This window comes from Chiloscyllium punctatum, chromosome 35 (assembly GCF_047496795.1).
Source record: "Chiloscyllium punctatum isolate Juve2018m chromosome 35, sChiPun1.3, whole genome shotgun sequence".
Lineage (NCBI taxonomy): Eukaryota > Metazoa > Chordata > Chondrichthyes > Orectolobiformes > Hemiscylliidae > Chiloscyllium > Chiloscyllium punctatum.
The window spans coordinates 15864712-15888328 of NC_092773.1; the positions used below are offsets into that span (position 1 = coordinate 15864712).

Genomic DNA, 23617 nt, shown 5'->3' on the forward strand with positions numbered 1-23617 from the left:
ACATGTTCGGGTGATACTGTTGTAACATTGGATTGGCGTGAATCTGTATCATGAAATTATCCAAGGGTTCATACCATTTTGGATATTGAGGTTGAAAGAAATGGCAATGTTTTGCACTTGGTACGCATGTGGTTGTGTACCCATGGCTTAGTTGTTCTTCTAGTTGTGTTTTGTGGTGCATGTTTGATGTCTTTGGTACTGAGAGTTGAGAAAGTCACAGTCTGCACATTTATTGTCTGACAGTTATAGGAATGGCACATTGCATGTGCTGACTTTTTTCTTGGTTTATTTGCAGGAAATGTGCAGAAAATTCTGACAGTTACAATGGGGCTGTGAGGGACAACTACACTTGGTCCCAGGATTACACTGACCTGGAAGTGAAGGTGCCAGTGTCCAAGGAAATTGTGAAAGGAAGACAGGTAAGATCATAGGTAATGCATGGCACGCAACTTGTTCACAAAAGTGGACAGCCTTGTGTTCCAGATTTGAGTTCACAGTTCCCTCTTGAAACAATGAAAGGGTGTCATGCTGAAGACTAAAATGGTTATGATTTGAACCAGAACACCACAAAACTGTTCTGGTGAAGTTCCAGGTTTGATTCTTGACTTGTGCTGTAGCAGCAGTTCAGTGCAGCTAACAGCTTTTCTTGCTGAGCACTGTACGTTTTGGGGAAGCATGTGTCTAGTTGCAATCAGAGTCAATCAGAGGGGAAAAAAAAGGTGTTAGTCAGGCTTTGGTCTGACACAAGAATAGTTTACTGGGTGGGTAGACATATCCTTGTAGAACCAATTAAACTATTCAGGACAAGTTCATTCCTTCAGGAGGTGCAGGCAGTAAATTATGGCGGAGAAGTAAGACTGAAGCAGACTGGGTGCTGAAAAATAAGACTTGACAGGATAATCCTGTCTGATGTTCCAACTGGACAAGTCAGATCCCAGACTGAAATTTGGCTTGATTATTTTTGTTTTGTTTCTGTTTAACGAAGTTTATCCCATTAGATTACAGTCCTAAAATATCAGTAAGAATTCACTTCTGTATCATGTGAAGGTTTGACTTAATTGTTGATGTCAGTTCCCAGTCTTGAGAGATTGATAGCATCTTTGATTATTTGCATCATAGTACTGAGATATTCTCAGCTTTGAATCACCTCTTCAGGGTTCTGGTCTGATGCTTGAAAACTAAAATCCTTGCACTGAGCTAACCTGTTTCCTAACTTGGCTAGACTGACTCCTTTCTCTGAGATGAACTGTTTTATTCTTCGAGCTTCAACCAGGACCCCTCCCAACTACAACCAAAAAAGCTTTCCAAGATGTGGATTTTTGAACATAAAAAGATGTAATTCTAATACTTCTAAGCTGAAAGCAAGACAATGCTTATCAATTTAACTCCTACCTGCTTGTACAAGTCACCCAATAAAAAGAAATTCCCATGATCACCCCAGAAAACCTTTATCTCATACTGCATGCGAAAAAGCTCTATCAGTACTGGCAGAACATCATTGAAACATCCTCCTACTCTTTTCCCCCGCCCCCTCAATTAGAAAGAGCAGGTTGGCTTGAGATAATATGAGGAACAATGTCAGAGAACATTAATCGCATATCCAGCATTTGAGCAAAAGACAGGTCTGTGCACTGATGCAATTTCTAAGATCACAGAACATAAGGAAGAGGGCTAAGAGTCAGTCATTCAGCCCCCCACACCTGCCCTGCTATTCATCAAGATCATGGCTGACCCTCCCCAAGCCTCAAATCCTTGTTCATTCCAGCTGTTATGCTTGATGGTTCACAAAATCAATCTTTTGTTCAAGCCTGCACAACTTGTTGAGTAAGAGAATTCTAGGCATTCACTGCCTTCTGGGAATGAAAGTTCCTTTGCATCTCAGTTTGAATTCGTTGTCCCCTTATTCTGTAATTATGTCCCCTAGTTTGAGACTCATCCATTAGTAGAAACATAATAACATCTGCCCTGTCAAGCCTCCTCAAAATCTTGTATGTTTAAAGACAGTCACACTCATTCTTCTAAACTCTCATGAATAAAGGCCTCATCTAATTAGCTGTTCTTGAAAAGTCAATCCTTTGTGCCAGCAATCTGCCCAATTAATCTCTTAGACTGGCATTTGGAGGCAATTCAATCATTTTTTACATACGGAGACAAGACTGTTGATAGAATTTGAGATGCAGTCTCACTCACGCCCTGTACAGTTATGCATTCAGTGGCATTACCATCACTGAATCCCCTTTCTGAGCATTGTCCAAAAACTGAATTGGGGAAGGCACAACAGCAGGTCAGTGGTTTGGAATTACGTAGACAGTAATTTTCCCTTTGTTCCCAAAACCTCTCTTGCATCAAGGATCATGTCTCCGCTTGGCTGAGTGAGTTCAGCTGCAACAGCACTGAGGAAGTTTCACACTACGCAGGATCAAGTCGTTCATTTAATAAACAGCACATTAACGATGTTGGACCTAAATTTCCACCACCAGCAGTGTACAGTGGCAGCAGGAAGTTATGTTCTGTTCTGCCTAAACTTGAGCACAGAATGCTGTTGTCAAAATATTTCCAAATGTTGAGCTTTATGCTAGTTCCTGATGCAGGATGGGCAGTAGGCTGATCGCTAGATGCATTGTAAAGCAGCAAAAGATGTATTTGGTGCATTGTCTATTCTGGTTCTTTGACAAAATATTTCGGTTCAGCTCCCCACTTTTCTCCATATCCCTGCAGTTTCTTTCTTGATCACATGTTTATCTAATTCTGTTTGAAGGTTCTGATTGAATCCGTTTCAGTTCACCAAACAGGCAATGTATTCCAAGTCATATTGCAATAATTACATGCATTCCTTGGCATTTTCTGTTACTTGGTGTTGCAGACTGTTGTTTATTTTTTAAAATTTGACTTTTTCCATTCCACTTGTAGGAGGAATTACTTCAGTTTTGTTTGCTACCTTAGTTTCATCCCCTCGGCTCCAGCATAGAAAGGTAGTTATAGGTTGAAAACCTAGCAGAAGCTCAGGATTATCAAAGCTCTGAAAGCTGAACACAGACTTCAAATTGCAGTGAAGCATGTCAAGACCATCAAAATCTTCTTGACTCACATCAAATGTAATTAGAAGTAGAAGTGATGTGGACAAAATGAGAAAGGTAGTAATTGCATTTTCTTTAGTTCTTTATGTTTCCCACAGGTTTCTGTTGACATACAGAGCAACAGTCTGCGTGTCGCTGTATTGGAAGGAGGGAATGAGCGAGTCATTGTGGATGGAAAGCTGACACATAAGATCAATACAGAAAACTCTATGTGGAGCTTAGAACCAGGACGTTGCATCTTGGTAAGACTACCGTCATTTCATACAACGTTTGACATAAATATAGGCAGTTTGGCTGAAGAGATTCATACAGGTGTGAATGTTTTATTCAAATGATCTCCCACTCATCATTTTACCTCATCACTGTAGCCATTTTGATTATTTCTCCTTCATTGGTTTTATCGAGCTACCATGAAATGTAGCAATCGAGTTTTCCAAAATGGGCAGTAATGAGTCTGTGACATGAATCATGTCACCAGTCTCACCAAATCATGAACAGCGGGGGGGGGGGGGGTTTACATTCAGGAATTTGCACCTCACATTTTCTCTTTTTCTTGACATGACTGTCTGTGGGGAGAATTCCACACCTGCCATCCCCCAGTGTCTTGCCCGAGTGAGTACTTGAAAGCTCAAGTAGTGAGCACCAGTCGGACTTCAGAAAACACAAAGATCTGTTTGATACCCTGATGAAAGTTGAGATGTTGTTCCTCAAACATCATCACTCTGTCTGTAAAAATGACCTCCAGCTTTCAACTGCCTGCCACTTCATCACATCACTGTGTTCCCATGCCAAGACTTCTGTCCCAGGCTTCTGCAGTGTCAGAGAAGTTTGTTGTCCAACCCCCACACCCATGGTCCTGTGTTCCCACCACTGTCAACACATTTTCAAATGCCTCAATTTCCTGATCGTACCTATTCAGTAGTTACCCCTCTCCCAGCCTTCTGACAGTGTCCATCCCTTTAACTCGCTTCTCCACTGCTGAAAAACCATCACTGCCACCCTGAAGTTGTTTTCGGCACCTACAACCTTGGCTGTCTCCAATAATGTGAGCCACTTTGTGTTCCAACCCCTGGAGTGAATATTTTTGACTGAAGACCTTCACCTTCCAAGTTGGAGACCTTGTGAGGCAGCTTAGTGGTTCATTCATGAAGTAACATTTGTGACTCAGTGCTTGTGACCAGTGTTGCCTTGTGTCTTGTACTGATTTGTTGGTGTTTTCCATTGCTGAGGATGTAGTGTTTTGGACCATCTTCCTGCTAGTTTTGTTGCCCACCACCAACAGCTGGATTTGCTGGTACTGCAAAGTTTTGAGTTGATTGTGGGATTACATAACTTTGGCATGCTGCTTCTACTTTATAGAATGCATGTGGTCCTGTCTTGTAGCTTTATGTTTGCGAGTCCCCCTGGTGCTGCTCCTGATGTTATTTCTTGAACTCCTGGATTGACGAAGTGGCTTTGTCCCCCAGTTTGCTGGTAGTTGTTGAATGAGGGTTGTGCTGGGTCTCCTGAAGATAGTATTTGAATGCAATTCTGTTGCTCATGGCCTGCTGTGCATCAAGGATGCCCAGCTTTGAGCAGAAGGTTTGTTCCAACTCTGTTCAGTGAGCACAATGCTCATGGCACACAACAGAATATTTTAATTCCTTCTCAGAATGTGGGTGTGACTGACTTGTATTTAAATTCATTAACGGGATGTGGGCATTATTGGCTTGGCCAACATTTATTGCATGTCCCTCATTTCCCAGAGGGCAGTTAAGAATTATCCACAGTGCTGTGGGTCTGGAGTCATGTGTTGGACCAGTCAGGTAAGGATGGTAGATTTCGTTTCCTTTTGGATCTTTAGTGAAGCAGATGGGTTTTTATTACAATCTTTTTTTTAAAATAAAAATTTCATCATGCACGATGATGGTTTTCAAGCCTGTGCCCTCAGGATTTTAACTTAGGGGTCTTGAGTACGAATCTACTAATGTGGCCTCCAGGCTATGGTGCAGAAGTAGATCTCTGTTTTGGCCCTGATGAGCAATCTACACATAGGACAGACAGAATTTCTAAGAAGAGTCAAATAAGTTTTCCTGTTTTGTTGATTTTCTTATCACCACCAAATCGTCTCGGCAGAATTGAGCTTGGGACTTGATCACCTTTGTCAGGAATGATGTTCCTGAGCCATTGTTAGTGATGTGCAATTATGTACCTCCTCCAAAGGACAATGTTTGCCCTTAACAACTTCACTGCTCCTCCCAAGTGATATTCAACATGGAAGAGTTTTATGGCAGCATCAATTAGTAATGAACAATGAGTTTCTGGTTCTGTGTTTGTCCTGAAAATTCATAGGACCTGGCTTCAAAGTTGAGGACTTGAGGGCCACTCCCTCCTGACTGTGTTTCACGATGCTGCTACCTTAGGTCCATCTGCTGTAATTATGGAACAGGTCAAGTTGAGGATACTTCAAGTTGGATATTGAAGGTAAAATTGGTGAGTACGACCATGATGGGCTGTTGTTGATTAATCTTGAGAGTCAGCTGCAATTGAACCTTTGACAAATATCCTAACTTGGGATTGAGGTTTGGAGCCATGAGGTCATGTTGCAGCTCTACACAAGCCCTGGTGCGGCCGAATTTGGTATATTGTGTCCAGTTCTGGTCACTGCATTATCGGAAGGTTGTAGAAGTGTTGGAAAGGGTTTAGCAGAGATTACTAGGATGTTGTCTGGCATGGAGTCAAGGTCTTCGGAGGAAAGGCTGAAGGACGTAAGACTGTTTTCATTAGAGAGAAGAAGGTTTAAGACGTGACTTATTTGAGACATAGATGATAATCAGAGGGTTAGGATAGAGTTGACAGTGAGAGCCTTCTTTCTCAGATGGTGATGCAGAGCTCGAGGGGACATCACTTGAAGTTTTGAGAAGATTTGTAGCTCAGATTGAGGTTTTGGATGTAGGTTTGCTCACTGAGCTGAAAGGTTCATTTCCAGACGTTTTGTTACCTTACTAGGTAACATCTTCAGTGGACCTCATGCGAAGCAATGCTGATAATTCCTGGTTTCTATTTATATGTTTGGGTATCTTTGGGTGGTTGATGTTATTTCCTGTGGTGAAGTCACTTCCTGTTTCTTTTTTCAGGGGGTGGTAGATGGGGTCAAACTTGATGTGTTTGTTGTTTCTTTTTGTGTAATTCTCTTTGTCATCTTGATTTTGTAAATTTTCAGTGCTTCTAGAATTTCTTGATGTTTTTAGCCTTTCTTGTCTTGCAAAAGTATTGACAAAAACTCAGTTGCAGAACTTGCAAAACTGCACCTTGCTTGAGTGATATTGATCCAGTGATGCAGCTTCTTTGCTTTGAAAGTGAAGGATTTAGCTGATCAACACAATTAAAAGATTGCGTTTGAAGTTTGTGTTTAAAGGTATACATGTTTTTGGCAGCTTCAGTATTACCATTTGCTTGGAGTTTATTTACTTTATACAGTGAGAAACTTGTCACTGTGTCAGCAGACATGTTTAAAGAGACCTTGAAATGAAGATGAGATTACTTTTTTTTGATTAGATTAGTGTGGAAACAGGCCCTTCGGCCCAACAAGTCCACACCGATCCTCCGAAGAGCAACTTGCCCAGACCCATTCCCCTACATTTACCCCTTCACCTAACACTACAGGCAATTTAGCATGGCAAATTCAACTAACCTGCACATTTTTGGACTGTGGGATGAAGCCGGAGCACCCAGAGGAAACCCACGCAGACACTGGGAGAATGGGAGGGTGAGGAGAGCGAATGAAACATGAATTTGCAAACTCCACACAGACAGTTGCATGAGGTGGGAATTGAACCCTGGTCTGTGGCACTGTGAGGCAGCAGTGCTAACCACTGTGCCGCCCACAGGTATAGTGTGTGTGTCCCTTGCCAGTTGAGATCTTGGTCTGCATGGGTCTCATTATCTTTTTGTCCTTGCATGTATGATCCTTTTTTGAATTGACACAGTTAAATAAGAAAAGTCTGAATTGCTTCACATTAGATTTAAGATTGATTGATTGTTCAAGTTTGCTTTAGCTTATTATTTAATTGATGGTGATTCCATTGATGGATCTATGTTTAAGCAATCAACATGTCTCTTTGTTGTTTGTGCTTTGGACACTTTGATTAGTTACTATGTGAATTTGTTTTGATCAGGTCCGATAGTTGTGAGACAGACAAAAGGATCAGAACTGACGTGCATTTCAGTGTAATTTTTTTCATGGGAGCCATGTGACTGAACGTTATCTAAAACTCCTGATTTGTGATCTAATTACTGTACCGGTCACAATGTTAAACCTTTGGTAAATCCTTATCTCAACTACTCCTTGCTACCAGATAAAAACCAGGAACTACTCTTGAACTTGGCCAGGCTGCAGAGTTGGCTCTGATGAGCTTACGTTGAGAGTGTGATGTTGGAAAAGCACAGGAGGTGAGGCAGCATCTGAGGAGCAGGAGAATCAATGTTTTGGGCATAAGCACTTCATCAGGAGTCTGATAAATTTGTTGAAGGTTGTTTTCTGTCCATCTCTGCCAGAGCTCTGCTGCTGGACCAGGTTGAGTCCTCACTGAGGGAATGGCGGCCATGTGTCCCTTGTAATCCCTCCCTGCTGACACCTTCTAGAATGTTCTCTGGCCCTGAGCTCATTGATTTTCAGGGTCGAGCTTACAGAATCCACTGGGATCCCGAGTGCCACATGTGGAAAATGCTGGGGCTGCAGTCGATTTCCATTCCCCCGATGTGTCATGAACATTCCCTTCTCAATATGTGTTCAAGGCAGGAACCCAGGGCTCCAGCGAGTCTGCTGGCTGTAGTTCACCACACAAACCAGTCTCCTTTTGCAGGCCAAGTCCAGCCTTGTCTTTGCCTGCTTTTGTCTCGTGTGGATATTTTGTGCTTGTCCTGTCCTGAAAGTCTTATCGGGCCTGGCCACTCTCTGGTGGCCCATTCTTGTTTCAGGCCCTTCCATTCAAGCACTGGGCCATCAGGCCTCTCGCCTTAAATGAGCAGAGATGTCCTCCCATTGAAGACTGAGTTCACTGCTCGATGTTATGCTTTTCTCCTGCAGTCTTGGTTGATCTCCCACAAACTTGAAAGGTCACAGAAAACTCTGCTGCTTGTATTTTAGCTTGCACCAGGTCCCTTTCATCTATCACCATCATGCTTGCTGACCAGCACTGGCTTCTGGTGAGTGTTTTTTTTTAAATGTAGAAGGCTCCTCCTTGTTTTCACATGTCTGTATGGCCTCACTCCTCCCTACCTTGTATCTCCATCATCCTCCATGATAACACTAATCTAATTCTGCCTTCCTTATCGTCCTTTATTTTAATTTCTCCACTATTGGTAGTCCTATCTTCAATCCAGAAGTCTGAAATTCCCTGCCTGCACGTCAGTCACTTACGTTGGTGTTTCCTTTGCAACCAGGAATTATATACCCGGTTAACAAATAGTGAGTGGAACAGGAACACGATGTTCAGACCTCCATATTCAGTTCTGGATTCTGGGTCACCTGACCAGCCGTCTCCAAGGAGCAGCACCCTCAACTAATACATTACAAACGCAATGCTTGATTTTGCCCTTTGAAACACTCCTCATTGAAGCCTACCTTTTGTTGTTGTGATATCTTTCCAAAAGGTTCGGTGCCACGTTCTGTTTTTAATGTGCCACTTTATGACTGGAGGCATTTCATTACATTAAAGGGCGCAGTAGTTGGAAGCTTTATTTTGACTTCAGTGCTCCTGACCAAGCTGTACGTTTTTGAATTAACAAGAAACCAGGAGCATTTTTTGATCACCTTGGAATGCGGGAGTATGATGTTGCAGATGAATCGTGCTTGATCGAAACAAAACTAAGGCACTGCATAAAGAGAGAAACACTTGGATTGGTGCCATTTTCTAAAATAAAACTGATTTTTATTGTGAGTGGACTGATCAGCAGTCATTGTAAATCTCTGATCTACTCCTTGTGGAGAGCTATGTCCCACAAGTTATGTTGTTGTCTCTCTTTGTCTCCCGTTGGAACCCACTGGATAAAAGTGTCGTTTTAAGTAACAGCACAATCATCTCACTCAGAATTCATCGTGGTTCTGAAGGTATATTTGCTTCACAATTGCGCTTTGACAATCAGAGATGTAAGTATGCAGTCAAAAGCTGTGTTTTTTTTGTCCTCTTAGAAGTAAAGCCCTTTTGGGATATAAAGGAGCAAGATGTCAGTTTGATTCCAGGACAGAAGTTTGAGCTTTAACAGAGAGGAAGTTGCTTGAAAATTTTATTTTTCCCACCACCTTGTCCACCTTTAGCTGGGTTAAGTTCAGTTGCCTCCTGCTGAAAATTGTGGCGTTTTCCTGACCTGATTGATGACTATTCTGCATAGCCCAGAACACTTTGAGGTGTACCTTTTGAATTATGTTGGTAACTTACCACAGGTAGAACAAAGACAAAAAATTTTGTTGAAACTTAGCATATTTAGCAGATCTAATGATACAGAAACACTTAACATTTTATAGAGTCATAGAGATGTACAGCATAGAAAGAGACCCTTCGGTCCAGCCATTCCATGCTGACCAGATATCCCAACCCAATCTAGTCCCACCTGCCAGCGCCCGGCCCATATCCCTCCAAACCCTTCCTATTCATATACCCATCCAGATGTCTTTTTAAATGTTGCAATTGTACCAGCCTCCACCACTTCCTCTGGCAGTTCATTCCATAGACGTACCATCCTCTGAATGGAAATGTTACCATGTAGGTCTCTTTTATATCTTTCCCCTCTCACCCTAAACCTATGTCCTCTAGTTCTGGATTTCTGACCCCAGGGAAAAGACTTTGCCTATTTACCCTATCCATGCCCCTCATAATTTTGTAAACCTCGATTAGGTCACCCCTCAGCCTCTGACATTCCAGGGAAAACAGCCCTAAACTGTTCAGCCTCTCCCTACAGCTCATATCCTCCAACCCTGGCAACATCCTTGTAAATCCTTTCTGAATCCTTTCAAGTTTCACAACATCTTTCCAATAGGAAAGAGACCAGAATTGCACGCAATATTCAAACAGTGGCCTCACCAATGTCCTGTACAACTGCAACATGACCTCCCAACTCCTGTACTCAATACTCTGGCCAATAAAGGAAAGCATACCAAAATTGTTCTTCAGTGCAAGAATTCTGCTTCTCTTCACAGATGCTGCGTTTCTCCAGCAATGTCTGTATTTGTTTCAGATTTCCAGCAGCAACAGTCTTTTCCTTTTACAAATTCATAGACTTTATCACCAAGCGTTAATTGCACTGAACTAGTCAGTCATAGTGTTTTGTGCTTCTCTTTACGAAGGAAGTGAAGTTGGGGAATCACTGCCAGTTACCCAACCCTCCCCACCTGCTGCTGTTCTGAGTCCTTTGAAGCATTTGTGACTTTTGGCATAGGCCTATTTGCCATTTGGCTTTTCAGATGTGTGGTATGGTGTGAAGAAGCAGGCACAAGGTACATTCACTTTTTTTAAAAATGTGGAAATAAATTTCCTCAGCTGACCCGTTGGGTAAGCATTAATGAGACAAATGACAGCTTTCAACAATGCAGTGCTAAGGTATTTTTAATCTTACTGACTTGAGGAAGTCAGTGAGGGTTCCTATTCTAGTTGTCGAGTAATGGTTGTTTAAAAGTGTGCAGTTATGAAAGCCATTTTCAGACAATGACATGACTGGCAAATTCATGTTTCATTCGCTCTCCTCACCCTCCCATTCCATAGTATTCTGTTCCCTGTTGAAATCTTACTCAGTGTCTCTGTTCGACAGAGTGAATAACGAATTGTTCGAGGAATAATGTGGGTGCTGGGACAAGAGGAAGTTCCTTGAGTGTCAGTGTTTCGCAATAGGAAAACCAAGTCGGCGTTGGGAGGAGAATAGGATAGAATGTGGTTGAGTTAGTCAGTCAGATGAGGAAGGATCAAGGCTGTGAAGCTTAATGCAGTGCAAACAGCAACTACTGATTGGGTATGTGTAAGCAGAGAACAGTTTTGTTTTCTTTATTCACAGCTTGTGGGTATCACTGGTTTGGCCAGCATTTGTTACCACAATTGCTTGCCACAATGTGGTCAAGCTTGTTGCTGTGAGTCTGGAGTCAAGTGTAGGCCAGACCAAACAAGACCAGCACTTTCCTTTCTGAAAGGACATTTGTGAAGCAGATTTTTTTTGCTGGCATTCAATTGGAGTTTTGTAGTCATCATTAGAATCTTAATTTAACTTTAAAAGTCTGGAATTCAAATTCTGCCATTTGCTATGGTGGGTCTCAAACCTGGGTCCCCAGAATATGACTTGGCTCTCTAGATTAAGAATTTAGTGATTAAAAACACTCCAGCATCACCTCCAAAGTAGAAAAGGAAAAGATCTGTTAAAAAAGTTATCCCAGTTCTTTGACTTGCATTTGGATTGGGCTGCATCTTGCAGTTTTCCCAGGTGAGCAACAGTATTCCCCACTGAGGCCTCCACCAAGATTTCTTCTGCTGACCTCTTGGAAAATTCTTCAAATTTCTGTTTGGCATGCACTTATTTTAAACTGGTTTGATGGCAGTGTCAAAATAGCACAAGCAGAGATGCACTAAAAATAGAAGAGAAATTAAGCTTGCTCGTCTGCAGTTCATGTCTCACTGACAGGATTGCTCTAATTGCCAATGAAGCATGTTAGGCCTCTCCTCTGCAGACCTATGCAGCTTATCATCTGACCCGACTTAGCTGCATGACAGCAACTTGGGAGAACAGAGTTCATGTTTTTGAAATAAGTTGAACCCATCTTTTTTGATTAAAATTGTAATTTGAGTTTTGAACAGATTTTATTCTAAGTTAAGGAAGCACTTCAAGAAATGTCCTGCAGTGGTTCAAAAAGACAGCCTAGCAACACCTTGGCAACACCGATTAGGGACAGGTCTGAAATCCTGACCAAGCTAGCAGCACCAGTCCCGTGAAGGAGCCAATCAAGGAAGGCTGTATAAGCATAGTCTGCAAGTTGGTTGGTTGCTTAATATTTGGGTCCTTTGGATTGGGGGATAACTCACCCAGGAGATGGCAAGGACTACAGATGCTGGAGAGTCAGAGTTGATCAAATGTGGTGCTGGAAAAAACACAGCAGATCCGGCAGCAAACAAAGGAGCAAGAGACTCAACATTTTGGGCATGACCCTTCATTCGTCCTGATGAAGGGTCATGCCCAAAACCTTGAATGTCTTGAGCCCAGATGCTGCCTGATCTGTGCTTTTTCCAGCATTGCACGTCATCGAATGACTCCCTGTTGGTTCAGATCTGGAGTTTTGTCACCCTGACCTTCAGTTATATTCATTTTACCTCCGTGATATTGGGTGTCCCTTTTCTGTTCACCTTATCACTCTATGTTCATTGTATCATGCAGGCCTGAGTAAATTCTAACCACATCCAGTTCATGAGACCTCCTCTGCAGCCCACACTTGCCGATATTTCTGGTTGTTTAAATGACTGTGTCTGTCTGATGCAGACATATACAAGTGTATATCTCTGCGAGCTGAGTATGCTTGCACAGCCTCTCTTGGCGTCTGGCAACTTGAGGTCAGGAGTTCTGAAAATAAAATTCTGGAGAAGGTTAAGGGAAGTATTTTCAAAGCTAAGAGAAGTACTCCCAGGGAAAATGGAGTAAAATACACCCCTGTACTGTGAATTCTAGAAATACTTGATAGGTCTCGCTGTATCTGTAAAGAGAGAAACAGAAATAATTTTGACTTGACGATAAGTCTTTGCAGGAGTAAACTGCCAGACTAGCTAAATATTTCCATCGCTGGAAATTTTTATTTACTTTTAGCTAAGTTGGGTTTTGGTAATCAAGAGTCTGGAAGCAGGTCTTTGTTGAGTATGCATTGCTGTCCTGTTCGACTGGACATAGCGAAGCAGTGAGGGCAACAAGTTACTTTGTAGATTATTGCAGTTTTTTATTAGATTTTCCAAATCATCAGTTCATTTTTCACTTTAGTCTCTTTCTGATATTTTGCTCAGCTGATTTCAGTCTTGCACGCATCTGGACAGAATCACCAAAAATAGCAAATCTGAGGGAACAACAATTTATCGTGCTGATTATTGGACGAGTAAAGGGTTCGATTCCAGCCTCGGATGGAGTTTGCACATTGTTCCCCTGTCTGCATGGGTTTCCTCTGAGTGCTCCAGTTTCCTCCCACAGTCTGAAAATGTGCAGGTTAGCTGTATTAGCAAAATTACCTAGAGTGTTCAGGGATGTGTAAGTTAGGTGCATCAGTGAAGGGTAATGTAGAGTAATAGTAGGGGAATGGATCTGGGTGGGTGACTGTTCGGGGGGTTGGTGTGGATGTATTGGGCTGAAGGGCGTGTTTACACACTGTAGGGATACTGTGAATAAACTCTGGTAGACATGTTGCAACAGACAATACACCAGGCAACTTGAAGGTACTTGAAACTTCAGTTTAACTTCAAGCCAGGGAAGATGACTGTGATCAAGGCATTGTTCTGTTTGATTGAGACAAATGGACTCTTTGTGGCCCTTTTGTAAATAGATGTCGCTTCAAGAATGTCGAAGTGAGCCACACTCTGATCCTGTTTGATGGTCTTAAATTGGTTGTTAGTGTCATTATAGTTTTGTTTCCCAGTTTGCTCATTTCCTCACCAAAGACCACAATTCTTGGGGAGTAAAGCTGGTGTTTCTGGCATTAGTCCAGGATTTTAACCTGGGACATTGAAGTCTGCATTAGTATCGCAATGCCAATTAATTTATTGCTTTTAGACAGTAGAATCAAACATATTTATAGTTCTAAAATAAGTTGTGTCTGTCTTCATACCTTGTCCGCTTATATTGTAACCTCCTGGAGCCACAATTATAACTGAGAAAATTTTGTGAAGTGGGGTGGTGAGAAAAGCTATTCTCCAAGAGTAGAGAATGCTTGTTTGAGATGCAACGGACTTGCTCAAATTCATACAGGTGTAGATAAGCTAAACAAGCAGCAACTATTCCTCCATGGCAGATGACCATTAAAGTACTGGATTTAGCAGGACCTTACCAAAACTTGCTTCAAAATTCTGATGCTGGCCAAGGGATTGAAATAGCAAACTGAAGCACCAGCACCTGCAGTGAAAGTGCATGACTGAAAATATCTGCAAGCAATCTTGTTTTAACATTTTGTGGTAGCCATTTCGGTGTTTCTGTGCTTACGTTTGTATTGAAAAACATCTTCTCTTTCTGCTGGAGGTACAGCTCAGCTTTACATCTTCAGATGAACCTTTTTGGCCATGATGACAAGTGAGCAGTGTATTATTTCAAGCTATGGTCTTGTGATTTGAGAAAATTAAAAAATAACAGCATGTTCCCAAGTATGAGCTAGATTCCACATGCATGCGATCAGGTCTCTTTGGAAATATGCTGTGAGGTTATTAAATCCTGAAATAAGGTAGAGAGGTGATGTACTGTCCATAAGGTGGAGTGGCGAAAATATCTTTTAGTCACTCCAGATTTGCTTTCTTGTGGTCATTGCTGCACCAATATTTGTAAATTGCAGTGCAGTATTTATTTTGGCAAGGTGAAATGAAAATACTCTAATGGAAATCTGAAACACAAGAAAATGCACTGAACAGATCAGTCAACATCTGTGGAGAGAGAAATAAAATCCTATCAGGGTTTAATGGCAGTATAAAGAGGAGATATTCAAAATTTGTGAGAAGATTTGTAGCTCAGGTGCTCGTTGTTGTGGTTCTGTTCAAGCTGGGAATTTGTGTGGCAGACATTTCGTCCCCTGTCTAGGTGACATAGTCAGTGCTTGGGAGCCTCCTGTGAAGCGCTTCTGTGATCTTTTCTCTGGCATTTGTAGTGGTTTGAATCTGCCGCTTCCTGTTGTCAGTTCCAGCTGTCCATTGCAGTGGTCGGTATATTGGGTCCAGGTCAATGTGCTTATTGATGGAATCTGTGGATGAGTGTCATGCCTCTAGGAATTCCCTGGCTGTTCTCTAATAGTAGTGTTGTCCCAGTCAAACTCATGTTGCTTGTCATCTGCGTGTGTGGCTACTAAGAATAGCTGGTTGTGTCATTTCATGGCTAGTTGGTGAACACCACATGATTTTGTTGGTGTATGTAATGAAGTATGATAGAATTATGATAATTCTATCTTTGTTTCAATTGGTTTCTTTTCCACTTGGCTCTCGAAACAAGTTTGATTGCTCAGAGCTGGCCCAGTTTGTCCATTTCTGGTCTGAAATCAGCCTTGATAGTTTTCTTTTATACTGACCAGTAATATTTTTACAGAAAGGTTACATTTCCATTCTGCTTAGTGCCTGGTGATTCGTGAATGTTTGAGGGTTTCTGTCAGGCACTATTATTGCATAAAGCTGTCTGTTGTACAAGCCATCTGCATGGAAATAAATATTGCTTTACGAAAGCCACAAAAACCCCTAAAACAGTCAGTTTCTCTGTGAGTGGTGCTTTATAAGGGGTTTATGGCTCCTGTAACCATTGTTTGTCTGAGGCAACTTCAGTTTCAGTTCTTGGAAATCTATTAACTTGAATTGTAATTTTCTTCTCTTTCCTTGTCTTAATTTTTCTTCATTTTGAAACCTTGAATTCTCATCACATCCTCATTGAATGATGGTGTCCAATAGTGATGAATGGCTTAATTGTGCACACAGCTGAAATTGTATTGTCCAACTTTAATGATATCTGCACTCATGTTAATTTCAATCACTCCTACACAGTGATGAGTAAATGTGCAACAGCAAAATTATTGAGCAATATAATTATTTTCGATCTTTAACAGGTTTGTTTGTTATCATAACCCAGAGATTTACAAAATGAGCATGAAGTTTCCACATTAGCCATCTTGAGTATTTTTCTGCAGTGCGGATGTTACCATGGTGGGAAGGAGTGCAAAGGAGATGCTTTTAGGTCACTAACCACAATGTGTACAAGGGAGACTTTGGGTGTCTATAATGGATGTATGCTGTGCAGAAAGATTTGCATTTGGAGGATTCCTTTCCAACTATATTTTTTTTCTAGATCTTTTCTAATGAACCCATTCACCAACTTTATAACGCATCTCAGGAGCAGGTAGCACTTGAATCCAGGTCAGAGGTCAGGACACTGCCAATGTGCCTTAAGAGTCCTCATTGTTGTCTAATTATAGTTTAGTGCAGAGGCATGCATTTCCAACCCACCTTGCCAACTTGTCAGCCAACTGCTTGCAACTTCCCATCTGCAGTTAGAGCAGACAACAAAACATCTGGACTGTGCGCAGGTTTATTTCTTACTAATATGGGATGCAATGCAAAAATATTATGTCTGCCACAGGCAGTGAAATGCACACCAAAAGAAGTGCTGGGATCACAATGTTGTCTCAGCAAATATGAGCAAAATTTCCTCCAAGCAAGTCTTCCCTGTTAAGATCAGATTTCATCAAAGCCAACTTCATGGTCTGAAGGTGAGGACTTGCATTATTTGTTTTAGTTATTCCTCTTTATTTTCCAGCATGTCTTGCTCTAAGATGACTGCATGACACTAACTCGGGGTAGCATGCTGGAAATCAGGCCTTGCTCTCCTTGGAGTCATCAACAAAATCAAAGATTTGTAGAAAACGCACCAATTTACCTGTCTTTCAGACCCAGGTTAACAGAAAGCACAAACCAGTTTTCTGAACGTAATAAATAATAATTCTTGTTATCATTAAATAGATTGGAACTACAGTAAACTATTTTGAATCATCAACATGCAACATGACTTGATAAAACTCTGACATTTATATAAATGCACCCTCACTTCTATAAACACACTAACATACAGGCAGATGCAGGGAGAGTGAAAACTGGGAAGCAGTTGAGTGATCTGTGCACACAGGGCCTACAGGAAAATGCACAAAAGTGGGTGTGAACAATGTTGGATGAGCCATAATCCTAATGCATGGCAGAGCAGGTTCAAGGGGCTGAATGGCCGCCTCCTGTTCCGATTTGTTATGACGTGCAGAGATGTTTGCTATGCTGATCAGAACGCTTCTTTGTGATTTTCTTCTTCAGATACTTTCACCTGTTTGCTGGAGAGATGGGGTTACAGGTCCCTGCTTAATTTACTGTCCACAAGTAGGGCACGGGCATTGCTGGCCAGAATGTTTTTGGCTGACCCTTGTTGTGAAGGTGGTGGTGAGCGGTAGCAATCCCCCTGCTGTTGGTTGAATCACGACGCCATTCGGGAGGATATAGAAGATTTTGACCCAGTGACTGTGAAGGAATGCTGATCTGTTTCCAAGTCAGGCTGATGAGTGGCTAGGAGGGGAACTACCAGGTTGCAGAGTTCCCACATATCTGTAGACCGAAGTAATTGTGGGTTTGGAAGGTCTCCTGTAAGCATCTTGGGTGAATTTTGGCAGTGCATCTTGTAGCTAGTTTGTTTCTGAGCATTGGTGGTGGAGGAATTGAATGTTTGTGGATGTGGTGCAGTCAAGTGAGCTCCTTTGTCCTGGATGGTGTCAAGCTTCTTGAATGTTGTTTGAGCTGCAGGCAAATGGGGGATATTCCATCACACTCCTGACTTATGTCCTGTGAATGGAGCGTCAGGAAGTGACGTCTTCCGAGCCTGTGATCTGTTCTTGTCACCACTGTTTTTATGTGACAAGTCCAGTTGAGTTTCTGGTTAACAGTAACCCCAAGGTCCTTTGATCGTGGGGATTATAGTGACCGTAACGCCATTGAATGTCGAATGGTGTTGGTTACATTGCTTCTTGTTGGAAACGGTCATTGCCTGGCATATGTGTGGTGCGCATGTTGCTTGCTGCTTGTCATCCCAAGCCTGGATGTTATCCATTCTTGCTGTATTTGAACAAGGAGTCCTTCAGTATCTGAGGAGTCACAAATGATGCTGATCATTGTGCAGTCATTGGTGAACATATCCATTCCTTCAACAATCCTTGTTGTTTTAAAGTGTTGTTTTCCTGTTTTTAGTCTACAATCAAAAGTATAGAACAGTAAGAAGATGCCCTCTTTACAATGACTTGTATTCAGTTCTGTGGTTGAATTTTATTTTTCCATTCATTGGTGACTTATTTAACAGATTGCTCGTCAAGTTGTTCATTTTATTATTTGAGTTTTTTTAAACTGGCTTCATTGTCTCAATTTCTCAAGATAATTGCTTCAATTCCATATTCAAATCTAAAACAGACAACTCAATTCCACGTTTATTCACATAAGCGCACAGACTTGAAGCAAAACAAACCCACAATTTGTGCATAAGTCTTGAATAGATAGCACATATCCTCAGAAGGCCTGGGCAGAAATGCTGTCAACAAAGTATTATTTGTGCAATTGTTTGAGGCTCAGTAAACTGGCCATTTGTTTTTGTCTTGTGTGGGAGGTAACTACATAAGAATACATTTTAGGCACAGTTCAATAAGAACAGGAGGTGGAATTATATGCCTGTAATGTTGATCCCTGTTGAATTGCTTATCTCTGAAATGTTGGGTTTTCTGTATGACGAGACATTAGGTTTTTTTTGTTTTACCTGTATACCACTTACAATCTTCCTATGGGGGATGTTAATTTGGGTGTTGCGATACAGCTAAAATAATACCAGGAGAAGTTATTTTGTAACTTTAAAGTCAAATGGGATTGTACTTTCTACAGTTCAGCTACATGGGATTGTTATTTTGGAAGCAGTGAGGTGAATAATTTACAAGAGGCAAGTACCAGGAATCTTTGAGTTCAGGGAAAAGTAACAACCTTCTGAAATTGCTGTTTAAGTTTCAGTTTCACAAACTTGTAAGGCAGTGTACCAGGGACTACTACAAGCCTGCAAAAAAGAAACCTCTCTGACATAGAATCCCTACAGTGTGGAAACTGGCCCTTTGGCCCAACAAGTCCATACTGACACTCGGAAGAGTAACCTACCCAGACCCATTCCCTTACCCTGCTTCCCTCCATTTCCCCGAACAAATGCACCTAACTTACACATCCCTGAACACTGTGGACAATTTAGCATGGCCAACTCACCTAACCTGCACATCTTTGGACTGTGGGAGGAAACTGGAGCACCCGGAGGAAACCCACGCAGACTCGGGGAGAATGTGCACATTCCACACAGCCTGAGGCTGGAATCGAACCCGTGTCCCTGGTGCTGTGAGGCAGCAGTGCTAACCACTGAGCCACCGTGCCGCCCCCAATTTGTCTTTTATTGCGAAAAAAGGCAAAATACCTGGGAGACTTCAGACAAAAAAATTCTACAATAAGACAAGACCCAGCTCCACTGAATGTTGAATTGAAGATTGACTATCATTCTGTGGGAAGCATTGTCGCATTATTATGAAAATACCAGAAGACTGTGAGAAATAACTTAACCCACTCGTGTGGCCTGGACTTGGACATACAGAATTTATTTTTCAACCCATCATATTTGTGTCAAACCATGTGGTTTTGGTCTGTCTTACTTGTGAATGATGGATATATATGGGGTCTCAAAGATGTCTAGCTTTCGTCCCACAATAGGAAATCAATAATCTGTTTTCAGCCGATTTTTTTATTGCATTAGTTGTTGAGAACAAATATGTGTTTCTGTTTATCACAAAACATGGTGTGGATTAGTTTTACCCTGAATAGTAGGGTGTGGTAAAACATTGTTACAGTTCATTTTAATAGTTATATGTTTGTGACAGCTTGTGGCATATTAAGATTCAATTATCAATACACTTTTTTCCAGTTGACTCGTGAAATTATGTTTGGAACAGGAATTTTCCCTACCTTGTTAAACATACATGAAAGAGAAAATATTCTATGTTAAGCTTGAGATTAGCTTATGACGAACTTCGGTTTACCAATCCTTTCATGACTGCAATATGAGGCGTTAGGAGAGAATGACCTGCAAGTCAAGAGTGTTTGTATTTCACATTTTTCAACCATTCAAGTATTGAAATCTGTGCATTCTTGTTACTTCTCTCAAACCTGCAACATACTTTGTGGTTTAAAATTAATAATGTTGTTTTGATTTGTGGAGGACCTTTCCTTTTTAGTTTTAAAATCACTTGTTCTTTGATTCAGATATTGCATTACCAAGAGATTGTCTGTCTGTACCTTTTTCATGAAGAATAAATACATTGCAAATAGGCAAAGCTAAATATATCTCACTGCTGTTTTCTTGCCTGCCTCTGACAGGGCACATGTATTACTCTATCAGACATATGTTAGACATGTCCACCTTTTACCTCCAGGTGTTTTTGCCATTAAATTTTAAAGAGGAAATAATATGATTTGAAATCTTTGTTTTATTAACAGATTAACCTGAATAAAAATGGTGAATATTGGTGGAATGCAATTCTCGAAGGTGAAGAGACAATTGACATAGAGAAGATAAACAAAGAACGGTCAATGGCAACAGTAGATGAGGAGGAACATGCAGTGCTGGACAGACTAACATTTGATTATCATCAGAAAATGCAGGGCAAACCACAGAGTCATGAAATGGTAAGCAAGTTATCAGGAATGGGGAGTTAGCTGCTGATCCCTGAACACTTGGCTGAAAAGGTATCTATGTTGAAATAGGTAATGCTCCCTGTCCATATCCTTTTATTTTGGTCACACTTGGATTATCAAAATCTATCATGGGAAAAGTTGTAGGACTGTGGCACCATGTGAAGCTAGTGGATTCGCTGCACATTTAGCTGGAAAATGTCTTTGTCTCCTTTTTTTTCCCCCCCTTGACAACTGCAAGTTTTAATGCCCAAAATAAGTTTTGAAAATACTCAGTTATGAACTTATTAAGTCTTTTAAAACTTCCACCAGAGTTTTCCTTTTGAAGGTGTCATTTGGGTTTTTAATTTTTGCTTTGAATTGCCACTTCTATGTGAGAATGTCTGCAGTGTTTGTGTCACCAACATGTAATTGTGTGAAATAATAACTTCTTTTCACTTTAGTCTCTGTCGTAATTTGTTTCTTTATTTCCAAGTTACCTGAGGCCAGGTTAGGTGACAAATGTAATCCAGGTCAAATGCATTTTCAATCAGTGACCGTTCATGTGAAGTCCACACACTTTCTAACATTGCAGGTTGCAAAACTTCATGTTTTCTGAGTTAATCAATCTTTTTGTTGATCCCACTTGGTGTGGTTTCCCAGCCAATAGCAAATGGGTTTTTATTTTCTGAAATATCTTTCTAAGCCTTCTTGCCATTGGGCTGAGTAAAGCATTCAAGACAACAACTTCAATCCAGATTTCTACTGATTCCCACTGCAAGGACCTTTGTGCATCTAGAGATTCCTAATTATGAATGCAAACAGAACTTGATGGAAAAACTCAGGCAGCATCTGTGGAGAGAAAGCAGAGTTTTCAGCTCCAGTGATGATTCTTCAGAATTGATTGAAACGAGGCAAGGATGGGTAAATATGCTGAAGAGTGGAAAAAGCGGGAGGACTAAATGATAGTTGGGGATTGATCCCAGAGAGAGAACAACAGTTGGGTGGACCAAGGAATGGGTAACAGTCAGCCTGGGTGAATCAGTAACTACAAATGAGGACCATTAATAGCTGACAATGGGTTGGTTGTGAGAGCAGCCTATATGATGACAAGGTTAGGGGTGAGGACATGGGCGAGGGTGTTCAGGCCTCAAATTATTGAACTGGATATTGAGGCCTGAAGGTTACGGGGGCCCAAGCGGCAAATGAGATGCTGTTCTTTTAGTTTATGCTGAACTTCAGTGAGCACTGCAGCAAGCCTGAGATGTTGGTGAGGGAACACTGTCGTGTGTTGAAATGACAGGCAACCTGGAGCTCAGTCATACTTGCAAACATGTGAACAGAACTTCGGGTGTTTGGGGATTGGGGTGTGTGTTGCAGGGCCACCCGTGGAGGTGGCCAAGGCTCCCAGTGACTCCGTATGACTGGGCACAGCCCCGTAAACTGGCTGTGTGGCTCGGAGTGCCAGTGCCTGGCGGAGGATGAGAGGTGTGACCCTGGGCCTGAGACAGGCTTCAGAGGAAGCGAGGCCAAGGCCCAGAGACAACGGCTTTGGCCGTGCTTGGCTACTCCCATCACGCAGCTTTACAAAGGTACCGAGGATGGGGTGGAGACAGAGATCTGGGGGGGATGGGGGTGTGAGGTTTGGGGTCTGGGGGCAGCAGGAGGCGAGATGGGGAGGGGTCAGTTTGGCAGAAAGAGGAACGGGGTCTGAGGTAGAGAGATATGGGCAGCGGGGGGAAGAGGCAGTGGAGGGAGGAGAGGTGGGATGGGTGGGGAGAGACCTGGGGTGTGGGAGAGGCTCAGGATGATGTAAGTTATGTGGGAGAGTGGATAGGGACGGGAGGTGGGGATATAAAAGACAGAAAAATTGAGTTAGGCAAGAGAGAGGTGAGTAGAGGAGGTAGGCAGAGAGTGGGCGAGGAGAACTGTCGATCAGGAGGTTAGCACAAGACACACAACTGGTTTGAGGTTAAGGCAACTGAGATGAACCCTGTTGTTGAAGCCAAGTGTGTCCCCCTCGCGGAGTATAAGCAGTCAGCGAGCTCAGGGTTGCCAGGAACAAGGTTCAGCAGAATGCCAGGCTTTGCACCAACGAGTACTGGACACAGCTAAGTGAGGATATTCAGACAGCCATGTAACAAGGAACATTAGGGGAATCAAGGCATCATGAGGCACGAGGACCAGCTCAGAGCAAGACAGCCCTCCCTCAAATCTTCTACTGGGTAAGAAATCACAAAGGCCAGCAGATGGAGAGGTGGTTGAACAATACTCTGATCTTTACTCCAGACAGCACACCGTGTCCACTTAAGCGCTTGATGCCATCACGTGCTTGCCGACCATGGATGAGCTCGATGCAGAGCCATCAGTCGAAGAGCGCAGCAAGGTCATTGACAGCCTGGCCTCAGGTAAGGCCCTGGGTAGGAATGAGGAGAAAGTGAGGACTGCAGATGCTGGAGATCAGAGCTGAAAATGTGTTGCTGGAAAAGCACTGCAGGTCAGGCAGCATCCAAGGAACAGGAGAATCGACATTTCGGGCATCAGACGAAGGGCTGATGCCAGAAACGTCGATTGTCCTGTTCCTTGGATGCTGCCTGACCTGCTGCACTTTTCCAGCAACACATTTTCAGCCCTGGGTAGTAACGAGATTCCTCCTGATCTGATCAAGTGCTGCAAGAGGAGCTTACTGCTCCCATTTCATGAAGTCCCCTGCCAGTGCTGGCAAGAAGGAGCTGTACCCACGGGCCATGAGGAATGCTAAGAGCATTGCCCTCTACAAGAACAAGGGTGAGAAGCGACTGCAGCATCTACAGAGGCATCTCTCTCCTCAACATTTGGCAAAGCCTTTGCTCGAGTCATCTTGACTCGCCTGCACAAACTGGCAGAACACGTATACCCTGAGTCACAGTGCGGCTTCTGAACTAAAAGGTCAACAGTCGACATGCAGTTTTCCCTTCGTCAACTGCAGGAGAAGTGCAGAAAAAAAATGAGAGGTGCTGCATTTTGGGAAAGCAAATCTCAGCAGGACTTATACACTTAATGGTAAGGTCCTAGGGAGTGTTGCTGAACAAAGAGACCTTGGAGTGCAGGTTCATAGCT

General features: G+C 42.3%; 1 protein-coding gene across 1 annotated transcript in view; it reads left to right on the forward strand.

Annotated features, from left to right (window-relative positions):
- nudcd3 (NudC domain containing 3) overlaps positions 1-23617 on the forward strand; it is a 48821-nt gene that overhangs the window by 18360 nt on the left and 6844 nt on the right. The window contains exons 3-5 of the mRNA XM_072554074.1: positions 296-419; positions 3176-3319; positions 20345-20533. Coding sequence (XP_072410175.1) covers positions 296-419; positions 3176-3319; positions 20345-20533 — 457 coding nt within the window. The remainder of the gene's footprint in view (positions 1-295; positions 420-3175; positions 3320-20344; positions 20534-23617) is intronic.